Raw genomic sequence first — 15,950 nt, forward strand, 5'->3', positions numbered from 1 at the left:
AAGTCAATGTGTTCATGGCACACACTACTTGAAATCATAGAGAGGTATCAGAATGCATATATAGCCTTTCTCTATGGTATCAGTAAGATCTCCAACTCTCCATGATGTACAAGGAAACAGATTTTAGCTGATACATGGTGGCAGTAGAGTGACAAAGGGATTTGGGCTCAGTTTGTCTCAGGAAACAGGCAGAAGTATAATATTCATACTTACAAATGATATACAGGCCGCCAATAACAAGATTCGGACCAGCAAGTCTTCAAACTGTTCGGCTACAAGTTCCCAAATGGATTTTCCTATATTGAGGAATGGACAAGAGATATTGAAATATAATATAAATGCTAAATATATCCTAAAAGGCTTTAATGGAATGCAAAAACATAAAACAGCACAGCAAGGTTCATTCACTGAACGCGTAATCGACAGAGGATTTGGACATTTTAGGCCAATATAGCTTACAAATGCTGAATTGGAGAATCATTTATTTCAGCTATTTTTTTTTGGATGCTGGATGTCAATTAATATATTTTAGCAACTATGTTGTTGATGTCTCTCATATCACTTAAAAAAAAAAAAAAAGACCATATACACTAAATGGAGAATTGTGGTGAGCTGTGATCTAGAAGAGTTTAAGTGTGTGATAATATTGTAATTATTTTAATAATAATGAAGATATTCAACTTAAATGTTTTGGACAAAATGCAGCAAGTTAGTTGTCAACACATGTCAGCCCAGATTTTATATTTTTGGATAAACCTTTAAAAGAATTTAATATTAAAAAAAAATAATAATCTGATATTTTTATATAAGATATATTTTTTTGATATATGAATATTTTGAAAAATACATTTTTCAAAGTTTATCCAAAAATATCCAATCATTTGAAAAGTTTGCCCAAAACATATTAAATAGAGTCTATCATTGTTTAATAAATAGGGATTTGCACTGCATTAAATGTCTTGGCCGCGCCATGAATCACATTATAATTTACACCCAGACAGTGCCGGCATATGTAAGGCTGAAAGGGTTAATCATTTGCATTTTCTAGAAATGTCTTCATAAAAAAAAGTTAAAATTAAAAATACACTCACCCTCTTCAGCTGGCAGCTCTGGTCAATCGAAGCCAAGAGGAATTGGGGAGGAAAGAGAGAGAGAAACAAAATCAGTGGAAAACATAAATATAATGAATAAAAACTTGATTAAACTAAGCGATAGACATATAATAATGTGGCAATGTTCATTTTATCTAAACATTCTACTGGAAATGGGACAGATAAGATAATGTAGGGGATCTGACTGTACATTATCAGGACAGGCTCAGACAGTGCTGGGTTTATATTTAATGTAGGGGATATAACCGCACATTATCAGGACAGCCTCAGACAGTGCTGGGTTTATATTTAATGTAGGGGATATAACCGCACATTATCAGGACAGCCTCAGACAGTGCTGAGTTTATATCTAATGTAGGGGATATAACCGCACATTATCAGGACAGCCTCAGACAGTGCTGAGTTTATATCTAATGTAAGGGAGCTGACTGTACATTTTCAGGACAGGCTCAGACAGTGCTGGGTTTATATCTAATGTAGGGGATAAAACCGCACATTATCAGGACAGGGTCAGACAGTGCTGGGTTTATATCTAATGTAGGGGATATAACCGCACATTATCAGGACAGGCTCAGACTGTGCTGAGTTTATATTTAATGTAGGGGATATAACCGCACATTATCAGGACAGCCTCAGACAGTGCTGGGTTTATATTTAATGTAGGGGATATAACCGCACATTATCAGGACAGGCTCAGACTGTGCTGGGTTTATATCTAATGTAGGGGATATAACCGCACATTATCAGGACAGCCTCAGACAGTGCTGAGTTTATATCTAATGTAAGGGATATAACCGCACATTATCAGGACAGGCTCAGACTGTGCTGAGTTTATATCTAATGTGGGGGATCTAACCACACGTTATCAGGACAGGCTCGGACAGCGCTGGGTTTATATCTAATGTAGAGGATCTGACCACACGTTATCAGGGAGGGCTCACACAAAGCTGGGTTTGGGTCTAAGGTTTTTGCCTGGGAATACTCTCAGGAATATAGGGATTCATCTCTGGTGACAAAGGAGAAACTTTCACTAGGTAAGAGATTCAAATTGTACAAATTGTGCTTTTGGAGCTCGTTGATATCTCCAGAAGTTGAAAAATCTTCTCATATCATGCAAAACTGATGAAACAGGATCCATTAATCCAGATTACATCCTTTCAGTTCTCCAAAATCCAATGTCACCAATTCCTGCACCACTTCGGCTACAGCGCATGTTTTATGTCAATCTTGGGTGTGTGTGAAGCTACTTAGCCAATGCTTCCCATTCCATGGAGCCCTTGGAAGCATACTGACTTACAATGTTTGTAATATAACTCCAGCCTTCTGCTAATCAAAGGTAGGACTCTGCTTCCTGAAATCGCACACACACTTTTCATTGATATTTCAACCACTATTGATTTTGAAATCAATCACAGGGCGCTTCTACTAAATGGTACATTATGAGGAATTAACCCCTTAAGGACCAAACTTCTGGAATAAAAGGGAATCATAACATGTCACACATGTCATGTGTCCTTAAGGGGTTAAAAACTGGAAAATAAATGTAAATCGCGTTTAAAAAGTTAGGCCAAAAATAATTGTTGATAAAATTAACCATTTTGACATTTCAGAATGTTTGCTTGCTGTCAATTTTCACATTCCCACTTAGAGAATAAACCCTGGGAAGGGGGACTGAGTATATATATTTTTTTCAATACAATCGAAATGATTATTGATGCCTTGTTTTTATTTCTTTAAGAAATCAGATTTGAGGGGTGACTGAAACTGCTGGAAATATTTTTTAAGGGACAGTAGGGAAATACGTAAAGCGTGGGCATACGACAGAGAGAAAGTGTATCTAATCATTGTCTGCGTCAGTGTAGACACACATGTCACCGAATGATTCTGTTTATGTGCACAGGGCTGGTGATGTGCAGCGTGCTGCCAGTTTAGGTCATGCATTTATTATGTGTCAATGCCATGGTCCAGAGAACAGAATGCGCCCAGTGATAAATCTCTGGATCTTCCTATGCGGTACCCGCCAAAACACACATTCTAAACGCGAAGCCCTCGTTCGCCCTTCAACGTCAGCACTGCCAAAGCAAGCCCTGCCGCCCCAGGGAGCGGCACAGCTAGCTTCATAGAATTTAAAGCAAACTGAGCCCCTGGTCTGCTGAAATAAACAGAGTTATACTCCAGGGAAGTTCAAAAATCAAACTCTGCAGCTGTTGGCGACTTCAAGTCCAACAATCCTCGGATGGATTAAAAAAAAAAAAAAAAAAAAAGCACAGGAAGTGTCTGGCAAAATGTTATGTTAGTATTCAAACAGCAGATATGTTTAGACATTGTCGATGCCCCTATTATATTACACTTGAAAACCTGCATATTTTTTATTTATTTTTATCCCGCAGAGATTTATTTAAGTTTCATGTTTTAAGAAGTGTTGCAAAGTTGTGGAGTGATGTTCAATGGGATTCCCTTGCTGGTTCCATTGGTTTCCATGGTGATTGACTCAATTTTTTAGAACTTTGCACCACTTTTTGAGCACATGACTCTTTAATGAATCACCCAGACTGTGTGTTTATTGTTTTTAGGTCAGTTCAGCAGTTTGAATCTTATTTAACTGAGTGAAAGCGGCCTTGTTTTGCTTTTATTTGGGTATATTGGGCACAATGCATCATGGGAGCAGTCACAGAACCATTTCCTGTTTCCTGCAAATCCCAGACTCTGATTGGCTGTGACCACATGCTCACTGTTATGAGACTCCATATTCTAGAATGAAGCCCATGGAATAAGCAAAGCTAGGTGGAATGGGCCTTGACAGAGCTAGGAGGCAGGCCTATGGAGGAGTGTTACTTGATTGGTCAATTGAAATAAGGGGAGTGGCTTAGTCATATAAATATTCGCCATTTTAAAATTGGGTTCCATTTTAATTCGAAATCTTTACCTGTTGTTAGCTGTCCCGCCCACCCTCCCTAATTTAGTGGGTTAATGGTTAAGGTTTATGACTCTCCCGTTTTGTCACGGCGGCGGGGGATGGTTTAGTTTAATTGGGGGTAGGTCGGTTTTTGGTACGTGGGATAGGTCAAGAGGAATACTTACCTTTAGATTTGGTGGTAGGTTCGAGCTCGGCGGTAGCTACGAACCTGGGGGTGTAGGGGTGTCTCGGTATGCCCCTACACTGGAAATGGATGCCCTTGGTGGCTGGGTCAATGGTGTAGGGGTGTCTTGGTATGCCCCTACAGTGGAAAGGGATGCCCTTGGTGGCTATGTGATGGTGTAGGGGTGTCTTGGTATGCCCCTACTGTGAAATGGGATGCCCTTGGTGGCTATGATAATAGTGTAGGGGTGTCTCGGTATGCCCCTACAATTGGAAATGGTTGCCCTGGGTGGCTGTGTTAATTGTTTATGTTATTTATGTTACATTGTTATATGGTATTATGTAAATATGTTTGAGGTCATTGTCTGGGTATTTAGTTATGTTAATTGGGGGAATGTCTGTTCAAATGTTGGTGACAATGACCTCTTAAATTTTATATTTTAATTTATATATTTATGTAATTAATAAAGCCGTGGAATATTTTTGCCAAATAATCCTTGTGTCTGTGTTTATTGGAGGTAATTGGTTATAACTGGAATAGGCCAAAGAGACGACAATGCGCATGTCAAGGAAGACATGATGTTTTTTCACTGCCAACCAGGAATCTCTACAGAGAGGGGCAGCATTGCATATGGACCTGCATTGGCAGTTTACAGGTAGGTATAGGTATGTATTGCTTTACAAGTAGGTAGAGGCAGAGAGGGTAAGTTAGCTAGAGGTATAATTTGCTTTACAGGTAGGTAGAAGCAGAGAGGGTAAGTAAGCTAGAGGTATGTATTGTTTTACAGGTAGGTAGAAGCAGAGAGGGTAAGTTAGCTGGAGGTATGTATTGTTTTACAGGTAGGTAGAGGCAGAGGGTAAGTTAGCTAGAGGTATGTATTGTTTTACAGGTAGGTAGAGGCAGAGGGTAAGTTAGCTAGAGGTATATATTGCGTTATGGGTAGGTAAAAGCAGAGAGGGTAAGTTAGCTAGAGGTATGTATTGTTTTATAGGTAGGTAGAAGCAGAGAGGGTAAGTTAGCTAGAGGTATGTATTGTTTTACAGGTAGGTAGAAGCAGAGATGTTAGCTAGAGGTATGTATTGCTTTACAGGTAGGTAGAGGCAGAGAGGGTAAGTTAGCTAGAGGTATGTATTGTTTTACAGGTAGGTAGAAGCGGATAGGGTAAGTTAGCTAGAGGTATATATTGTTTTGCAGGTAGGTAAAAGCAGAGAGGGTAAGTTAGCTAGAGGTATATATTGTTTTACAGGTAGGTAGAGGCAGAGAGGGTAAGTTAGCTAGAGGTATATATTGTTTTACAGGTAGGTAGAGGGGGAGGGTAAGTTAGCTAGAGGTATGTATTGTTTTACAGGTAGGTAGAAGCGGAGAGGGTAAGTTAACTAGAGGTATGTATTGTTTTACAGGTAGGTAGAGGCAGAGAGGGTAAGTTAGCTAGAGGTATATATTGTTTTAAAGGTAGGTAGAGGCAGAGAGGGTAAGTTAGCTAGAGGTATATATTGTTTTACAGGTAGGTGGGGGGAGGGTAAGTTAGCTAGAGGTATGTATTGTTTTACAGGTAGGTAGAAGCGGAGCGGGTAAGTTAACTAGAGGTATGTATTGTTTTACAGGTAGGTAGAGGCAGAGAGGGTAAGTTAGCTAGAGGTATGTATTGTTTTACAGGTAGGTAGAAGCGGAGAGGGTAAGTTAGCTAGAGGTATATATTGTTTTACAGGTAGGTAGAGGCAGAGAGGGTAAGTTAGCTAGAGGTATGTACTGTTTTACAGGTAGGTAGAAGTGGAGAGAGTAAGTTAGCTAGAGGTATGTATTGTTTTACAGGTAGGTAGAAGCAGAGAGGGTAAGTTAGCTAGAAGTATATATTGCTTTACAGGTAGGTAGAAGCGGAGAGGGTAAGTTAGCTAGAGGTATGTATTGTTTTACGGGTAGGTAGAAGCAGAGAGGGTAAGTTAGCTAGAGGTATGTATTGTTTTACGGGTAGGTAGAAGCAGAGAGGGTAAGTTAGCTAGAAGTATATATTGCTTTACAGGTAGGTAGAAGCGGAGAGGGTAAGTTAGCTAGAGGTATGTATTGTTTTACGGGTAGGTAGAAGCAGAGAGGGTAAGTTAGCTAGAGGTATGTATTGCTTTTCAGGTGGATAGAGTTATGTATTGTTTTACAGGTAGGTAGAAGCAGAGAGGGTAAGTTAGCTAGAGGTATGTATTGTTTTACAGGTAGGTAGAAGCGGAGCGGGTAAGTTAACTAGAGGTATGTATTGTTTTACAGGTAGGTAGAGGCAGAGAGGGTAAGTTAGCTAGAGGTATGTATTGTTTTACAGGTAGGTAGAAGCGGAGAGGGTAAGTTAGCTAGAGGTATATATTGTTTTACAGGTAGTTAGAGGCAGAGAGGGTAAGTTAGCTAGAGGTATGTACTGTTTTACAGGTAGGTAGAAGTGGAGAGAGTAAGTTAGCTAGAGGTATGTATTGTTTTACAGGTAGGTAGAAGCAGAGAGGGTAAGTTAGCTAGAAATATATATTGCTTTACAGGTAGGTAGAAGCGGAGAGGGTAAGTTAGCTAGAGGTATGTATTGTTTTATGGGTAGGTAGAAGCAGAGAGGGTAAGTTAGCTAGAGTATATATTGCTTTACAGGTAGGTAGAAGCGGAGAGGGTAAGTTAGCTAGAGGTATGTATTGTTTTACAGGTAGGTAGAAGCAGAGAGGGTAAGTTAGCTAGAGGTATGTATTGCTTTACAGGTGGATAGAGTTATGTATTGTTTTACAGGTAGGTAGAAGCAGAGAGGGTAAGTTAGCTAGAGGTATATATTGCTTTACGGGTAGGTAGAAGCAGAGAGGGTAAGTTAGCTAGAGGTATGTATTGTTTTACAGGTAGGTAGAAGCAAAAAAGGGCAAGTTAGCTAGAGGGATGTATTGTTTTACAGGTAGGTAGAAGCAGAGAGGGTAAGTTAGCTAGAGGTATGTATTGTTTTACAGGTAGGTAGAAGCAGAGAGCGTAAGTTAGCTAGAGGTATATATTGCTTTACGGGTAGGTAGAAGCAAAAAAGGGCAAGTTAGCTAGAGGGATGTATTGTTTTACAGGTAGGTAGAAGCAGAGAGGGTAAGTTAGCTAGAGGTATGTATTGTTTTACAGGTATGTAGAAGCAGAGAGCGTAAGTTAGCTAGAGGTATATATTGCTTTACGGGTACGTAGAAGCAAAAAAGGGTAAGTTAGCTAGAGGTATGTATTGTTTTACAGGTAGGTAGAAACAGAGAGGGTAAGTTAGCTAGAGGTATGCATTGTTTTACAGGTATGTAGAAGCAGAGAGCGTAAGTTAGCTAGAGGTATATATTGCTTTACGGGTAGGTAGAAGCAAAAAAGGGTAAGTTAGCTAGAGGTATGTATTGTTTTACAGGTAGGTAGAAGCGGAGAGGGTAAGTTAGCTAGAGGTATATATTGTTTTATTTATAGATGTGCATAGAGGTATATATGGAGATGAGGATCGGCGTAGATATCTAGATGTGGTAAAAGTAAGGTATATTTGAAGATATGGTAAGATTTTAGTAAGATATCAAGGGAAGGGTCGCGGTACATATCTAGATATAGGTAAGGATATATATCAAGGTCTGGGAAAGGGCAGATCTCTAGATGTTGGTCTGGATAGCTATTTAGATTTGGATAAGTGTTTAACTAAATGCATGGGTAAGGCCAGATGTGTGTAAGAATATATCTCTAGAAGTGATTTAGAATATATCTCTAGAAGTGATTTAGAATATATCTCTAGAAGTGATTTAGTATATATCTCTAGAAGTGAGTTAGAATATATCTCTAGAAGTGATTTAGTATATATCTCTAGAAGTGAGTTAGAATATATCTCTAGAAGTGAGTTAGAGTGAATCTCTAGAAGTGAGTGAGAATATATCTCTAGAAGTGATTTAGTATATATCTCTAGAAGTGAGTTAGAATATATCTCTAGAAGTGAGTTAGAGTGAATCTCTAGAAGTGAGTGAGAATATATCTCTAGAAGTGATTTAGTATATATCTCTAGAAGTGAGTTAGAGTATATCTCTAGAAGTGAGTTAGTATATATCTCTAGAAGTGATTTAGTATATATCTCTAGAAGTGAGTTAGAGTATATCTCTAGAAGTGAGTTAGTATATATCTCTAGTAGTGATTTAGTATATATCTCTAGAAGTGAGTTAGAATATATCTCTAGAAGTGAGTTAGAATATCTCTAGAAGTGAGTTAGAGTGAATATCTAGAAGTGAGTTAGTATATATCTCTAGAAGTGAGTTAGAGTGAATCTCTAGAAGTGAGTTAGTATATATCTCTAGAAGTGAGTTAGAGTGAATCTCTAGAAGTGAGTTAGTATATATCTCTAGAAGCGAGTTAGAATATATCTCTAGAAGTGATTTAGTATATATCTCTAGAAGTGATTTAGTATATATCTCTAGAAGTGATTTAGTATATATCTCTAGAAGTGATTTAGTATATATCTCTAGAAGTGATTTAGTATATATCTCTAGAAGTTAGTTAGAGTGAATCTCTAGAAGTGAGTTAGTATATATCTCTAGAAGTGAGTTAGAGTGAATCTCTAGAAGTGATTTAGTATATATCTCTAGAAGTGAGTTAGAATATATCTCTAGAAGTGAGTTAGTATATATCTCTAGAAGTGAGTTAGTATATATCTCTAGAAGTGATTTAGTATATATCTCTAGAAGTGAGTTAGAGTGAATCTCTAGAAGTGAGTTGGAGTATATCTCTAGAAGTGAGTTAGTATATATCTCTAGAAGTGATTTAGTATATATCTCTAGAAGTGAGTTAGAGTGAATCTCTAGAAGTGATTTAGTATATATCTCTAGCTCTGGGTAACAATATATCTCTAGCTCTGGGTAACAATATATCTCTAGATGTGTCAGATGGAGTTTGACATTGAGCTTAGCACTTGGTGGGAATCTCCCGGCATGGAAAGCCTCACTCAGCACTTTGCAGCCAGGGACTCCCTGGAAGGACACGGCCGAGCTGTCTGTATAAGGATGTGGCATCAGGCAGCCCAGCCATGTGCACTGCCTACAAGGCATGTTCATGCAGCCCCGGGTGTATTTCTGAACCTCTCTATCTTCCCCTATATGGAACAAGGTATGTATATTATATCAGTCTAGCATAATCCCTGTCTATAGATATCACCAGGAATGTGCAGAATATACAGTAACACTATATGTCGTGGCGCATGAATCAGTAACACTAGCCATCGTTGGGAATACGCAGACACGATATACATCGCTGGGAACACGTAGACACGATATACATCACTGGAAACGCTTATAATATAGAAGAATGATAACAGTGAATTTTCAAATGGTGCTTAGAACATTAACATGAGATGTAGCAAGCAGATCATTAATGTTCTATATCTCCATTGATGTAAAGTATGGCGACGCCATATGACATCATCACTGTACAGTAAATTAACCATATGTATTATCATCAATGTAAATATATTACTATCAGTGTATCACACAGATACTGATACTGTATATCGCAATTAATGTACAGTAACGCTATATATTACTATGGGTGTAATATACTGATACTGCATATCGCAATTAATGTACAGTAACGCTATATATTACTATGGGTGTAATATACTGATACTGCATATCCCAATTAATGTACAGTAACGCTATATATTACTATGGGTGTAATATACTGATACTGCATATCCCAATTAATGTACAGTAACGCTATATATTACTATGGGTGTAATATACTGATACTGTATATCACAATTAATGTACAGTAACGCTATATATTACTATGGGTGTAATATACTGATACTGCATATCCCAATTAATGTACAGTAATGCTATATATTACTATGGGTGTAATATACTGATACTGCATATCGCAATTAATGTACAGTAACGCTATATATTACTATGGGTGTAATATACTGATACTGAATATCGCAATTAATGTACAGTGACGCTATATATTACTATGGGTGTAATATACTGATACTGTATATCGCAATTAATGTACAGTAACGCTATATATTACTATGGGTGTAATATACTGATACTGTATATCTCAATTAATATACAGTAACGCTATATATTACTATGGGTGTAATATACTGATACTGAATATCACAATTAATGTACAGTAACGCTATATATTACTATGGGTGTAATATACTGATACTGTATATCACAATTAATGTACAGTAACGCTATATATTACTATGGGTGTAATATACCGATACTGTATATCACAATTAATGTACAGTAACGCTATATATTACTATGGGTGTAATATACCGATACTGTATATCACAATTAATGTACAGTAACGCTATATATTACTATGGGTGTAATATACCGATACTGCATATCACAATTAATGTACAGTAACGCTATATATTACTATGGGTGTAATATACTGATACTGCATATCACAATTAATGTACAGTAACGCTATATATTACTATGGGTGTAATATACTGATACTGCATATCACAATTAATGTACAGTAACGCTATATATTATTATGGGTGTAATATACTGATACTGCATATCACAATTAATGTACAGTGACGCTATATATTACTATGGGTGTAATATACTGATACTGAATATCACAATTAATGTACAGTAACGCTATATATTACTATGGGTGTAATATACTGATACTGCATATCACAATTAATGTACAGTAACGCTATATATTACTATGGGTGTAATATACTGATACTGTATATCACAATTAATATACAGTAACGCTATATATTACTATGGGTGTAATATACTGATACTGTATATCACAATTAATATACAGTGACGCTATATATTACTATGGGTGTAATATACTGATACTGCATATCACAATTAATGTACAGTAACGCTATATATTACTATGGGTGTAATATACTGATACTGTATATCACAATTAATATACAGTAACGCTATATATTACTATGGGTGTAATATACTGATACTGTATATCACAATTAATATACAGTGACGCTATATATTACTATGGGTGTAATATACTGATACTGCATATCCCAATTAATGTACAGTAACGCTATATATTACTAAGGGTGTAATATACTGATACTGCATATCCCAATTAATGTACAGTAATGCTATATATTACTATGGGTGTAATATACTGATACTGCATATCACAATTAATGTACAGTAATGCTATATATTACTATGGGTGTAATATACTGATACTGCATATCCCAATTAATGTACAGTAATGCTATATATTACTATGGGTGTAATATACTGATACTGCATATCACAATTAATGTACAGTAATGCTATATATTACTATGGGTGTAATATACTGATACTGCATATCACAATTAATGTACAGTAACGCTATATATTACTATGGGTGTAATATACTGATACTGCATATCACAATTAATGTACAGTAATGCTATATATTACTATGGGTGTAATATACTGATACTGCATATCACAATTAATGTACAGTAATGCTATATATTACTAAGGGTGTAATATACTGATACTGCATATCGCAATTAATGTACAGTAACGCTATATATTACTATGGGTGTAATATACTGATACTGCATATCACAATTAATGTACAGTAATGCTATATATTACTAAGGGTGTAATATACTGATACTGCATATCGCAATTAATGTACAGTAACGCTATATATTACTATGGGTGTAATATACTGATACTGCATATCGCAATTAATGTACAGTAATGCTATATATTACTATGGGTGTAATATACTGATACTGCATATCGCAATTAATGTACAGTAATGCTATATATTACTATGGGTGTAATATACTGATACTGCATATCACAATTAATGTACAGTAACGCTATATATTACTATGGGTGTAATATACTGATACTGCATATCACAATTAATGTACAGTAATGCTATATATTACTATGGGTGTAATATACTGATACTGCATATCACAATTAATGTACAGTAACGCTATATATTACTATGGGCCATTGTACTTTTATCTCCGTTGTTTCAATCATCCTTCATTATCCCTGGTTCTGGCCTTACAATAAGACCTCGAACCACAGAGGCCATCTGCACTGTGTGTTCTAAAGCCCATCGTCTCCTAAATTGCAATCTTTTTCCAAAGAAGACCTTCAGCTCCTGTATCAGATCCTGCCTGCCCCATTACAGAACCTCCTGTCTCTATATAAATGATGTAAGGGATGCATGTAGGAAGTAGCCTCAAAATTAGCAGCTACGGTGTAATGGCTCATCATAGATACGAATCATGATTCATTAGAGTTACAATTATTTATGCCAACATATTCTGTAGCGCTGTACAAATAAACCCCTGGGAGGGGGGATGCTACGTTGTAACCTCCTAACCCTCGTAGATGTAGAAATACTCCCATCACTCTTAGATGGGATTCCTCTGGCCAAGAATGATGGGAGTTACAGTCCATGACAACTTAATTCAGGTACCACTTAAACTAACTATACATAGCTCCTTAATACCCCCTAACCCTGGGTGAAACATTTTGAATGGCACCATAATACCCATTGTACAGCGCTACGGAATCTGATGGCGCTATGTAAATAATAAAAAAAAAAAAATAATAATAATAACTTTGCATCCTTATAAATGCAATGCTGTGAAAGAATATTTTGAAAAAAATATCAACAATAAATGGTAAACTCTACAATCTACATACAGTTTGGCTATTACACTCAGGACCCTATTACTCAGAGGGGCCTAAAATAGATATTTGCCTTAATCCTCAGCCCTGAAAAGTTGAAAAAATAGCTTTCAAACCCCCTTACGTCCTGGCCCAGTGCAGAGAACAAAGTGCTCTGTGGATTTGATGCCGGCCATTGTGACAGTTTATAGACATGTGGCTTCTATTGATGGAATGTGACATTTAGAGAGATCCCCTCACTGTCCCAAGGGAACAGTAAAACTTAATGATAGAAACTCAGTAAGAACATGCTCGGTCTGGGAACCCCCAGGGCACTGTCTTCTTGGACCATCCCATTGAATGTGTGGATATGTTGACATTTATCACAATTTACAACCAGATACACAAATCTACTCTCCCTGGACTTGGGAGTTATGTGTGTCAATTGTTAAAAAGCCAGTGTCTCACCGGCAGGATTCCAGACATAGCATTCAGTAATTAGGGGGTGTTACAGGTCCCTCCTGACAGTGAAGTGAGTGCTGGAGAGGACCCTGAACTTTCTTTATCTCCTTGCGAGGTGACAAGAAGCACAGAGCAGACGTCCTGTCCTATCCTTCTGTCTCTCAGACCATCCATACATCCCCCACCCAGCCATCCCTGCATTATCTCCAGATATCACTATACCAGGAGCTGGCTGGGTGGGGGATTGTCTGTTTCATTCACTCATCCTTCATTTGATCACCTGTCATTGTAGTCATATTATTTTGGGAGTTGATCTATAGCGGGACAGAACTGAGTTTTCTCCACTCCCCAAGTTTATGTGGGGCCTGTGCAAACTGGGTTTAAATTACTGTCTTTAATGACAAGAAGTTATGAAGAGTCACTACTTGGAGGACAAGACACCATAGTTTCCATAACACCTTGGGGACAAAGAAAGAGACATTGCATTCACTGGTACATTATTTTCACAACAGCTGGAGATCTACCTGCTACCCACCTTTGCTCACATACTAGCTAAGGATACATTTCTCGCCCGAGAATTTAAAAATTATAAACAATTAATAACATATATCACAATCCAACTGTCTCTGCTGCATTACGTCTACCATTTATCACTTCCCCTAACCCCCTGTTTATGTCACCCACTGTTTATTTCACTACACCCAAGGTGATTCTTCTAGTACTAACACCTGATAAATCAGGACTTTTAAACACAGGTCAGAGCCAGGTGCTCAAAGCAGCCTTGTACAATACAATTTAACTGTATCAGTGCAGGTCTAGACACCTAGGAGTACTGTATTTTACATTCCCTCAGCCCCTGTCCATACATTTAATTAATCCACTTACTTTGCCAAAACCCTGACATACTTTGCACACCCCTTTCTGATTCCCAATCATATATTATCAAGTTTTACATATCGCAGATAAAATGGGAAAGTGACGTTAAAAACAAAATATAAAAACCACTCAGTAACTCTTCGATTGCTAAAAGTGAGTGCAACACATTGCTCTGCAACTGTCTGCGCTCATCCTTTCGACACTCGATTGGGTGAAAGCTGTCTGTCTAATTATATAGCACATAAACAGAGTATGCGCGTCGTTACATTTAACATTAGCACCATTTTTCCACCAATATGTTTATCTGTTTGTAGGTACCATTTTATTGATGTCAATAATGCCCCCATCACATCGATCCTAGCTGATCTCCTAGCAAGCAGTTAATATGCAGCCTCTCATAATGACAACTCATAATTATCACATTTTTTATGCTACAGCTCTCCATTGATAATCATTTACTGTTTGACATCTTAAAGCCCTTTTCTTGTATTGGTCGGATGACAACATATTAATGTCCGTATCCTTAATATGTACTTAAAAGCCATAATTGCTGTTATAAGAATGACAGTGTACAATGGGAGAAATCGTTGACACTACTATCAGTTTTGCCAAGAGGCCAGAGCCGGCTTAATTTGGAGAGAAGCGGAGACGTCCACTAAGGATCTCCAAGAACTTAGGGCGCATGGAAAAGGTACAGAGAGTGACATTTTCAACATACCATTGGGTCCAAACTTGTCAAAATTCTTCTTGACCTGTTCGGGAGATAGACCCGTTGTTTCGTTGACTCCAAAATAGGCTAAGCATTCCTCTGTGCTTTTGGTATGTGCGTTCTCCATCCTTGCGTCTCAGCCCCTTGCCGCAAAGGGCTTAACTCGTCCGTAAGATTAAGAAAGTCTCCTTTTCCCCCCACACCTCTTGTGGTCAACACAGAGCCTTTGGTGGACAGATCCCCTCTTTCTGCAGCTGATTTTTGCAGCGGATTCACCCTTAAAAGCTGTCCCGTAGCTCAACAGCTCATCTCCTACCCTCTGTCCTTAGCAGGAGATTGGAACAACTTAAATCCCCAGACCCCCTCACAGAAGCTGTCAGAGAGACTCCTTGCTGGAGAGGTGCTTATAAGGTAGCCAGAACCTGAGACCCAACCCAATCTTCTCATTGGCTGGTTGCAAAGCTGATGTCACCCTGTGCACTAGCACCCTGCCCCAGCCCTTTTCTGAAAGGAGACCCTCTTTGGTTTTTTTGTTTTTGCTGAGATGAGCTTTGTAGGCGTGTTTCACACACACACACTGGGCTGTCACTCAAACCCCAGGACAGACTTGTAAGAAGACCCTATGGAGTTCCCTCCCCGAGACCCCATCCTGCCAGCCTATCTTTCACCCCCCTCCCCCTTCTCTCTTTACACCCCTCTTCCAAGCCCATTCAAGTTATTTCAGTCACTTGTCCATAATGGTTATGTATATTTATATATATGTATTTTGGCAGAAGGGCTGACTTGTCGCAAGCTCACTGCATGTTCGTTACATAATTGCTCTTTTCATTCCATCATGTTACTGCTATACACAATGGCTTGTAAATACCTTCTCTTGGATTTTACTTTCCTCCCATCATTTATTTCAAGTGTCACCCTTATCCCACTTCCACTGACAGTACGTAAGACCTGCTGTGACTGATTTAAGTCAATAGGCACATGGAGCAGTATCGGTTATCACAATTTTTTAACCCCTTCAGAACCTGCATTAAGCAAATACCTTACTATCATGAAAGCA

The 15,950-nt window shown here is 38.0% G+C and overlaps 1 protein-coding gene across 2 annotated transcripts in view; it reads right to left on the bottom strand.

The window, feature by feature from the left end:
• The window catches only part of ATP2A1 (ATPase sarcoplasmic/endoplasmic reticulum Ca2+ transporting 1), a 34,898-nt gene extending 19,620 nt beyond the window's left edge, over positions 1–15,278 (bottom strand). For both annotated transcript variants that reach the window (XM_063430738.1, XM_063430740.1), the window contains exons 1-3: positions 14,903–15,278; positions 1,092–1,109; positions 214–296 (exon numbers count right to left, since the gene is read on the bottom strand). In XM_063430738.1, the coding sequence (XP_063286808.1) occupies positions 214–296; positions 1,092–1,109; positions 14,903–15,020 (219 nt within the window). In that variant the 5' untranslated portion in view covers positions 15,021–15,278. The remainder of the gene's footprint in view (positions 1–213; positions 297–1,091; positions 1,110–14,902) is intronic.
• Positions 15,279–15,950: the final 672 nt, after the last annotated feature.

The sequence above is a fragment of the Pelobates fuscus genome, chromosome 8 (assembly GCF_036172605.1).
Source record: "Pelobates fuscus isolate aPelFus1 chromosome 8, aPelFus1.pri, whole genome shotgun sequence".
Lineage (NCBI taxonomy): Eukaryota > Metazoa > Chordata > Amphibia > Anura > Pelobatidae > Pelobates > Pelobates fuscus.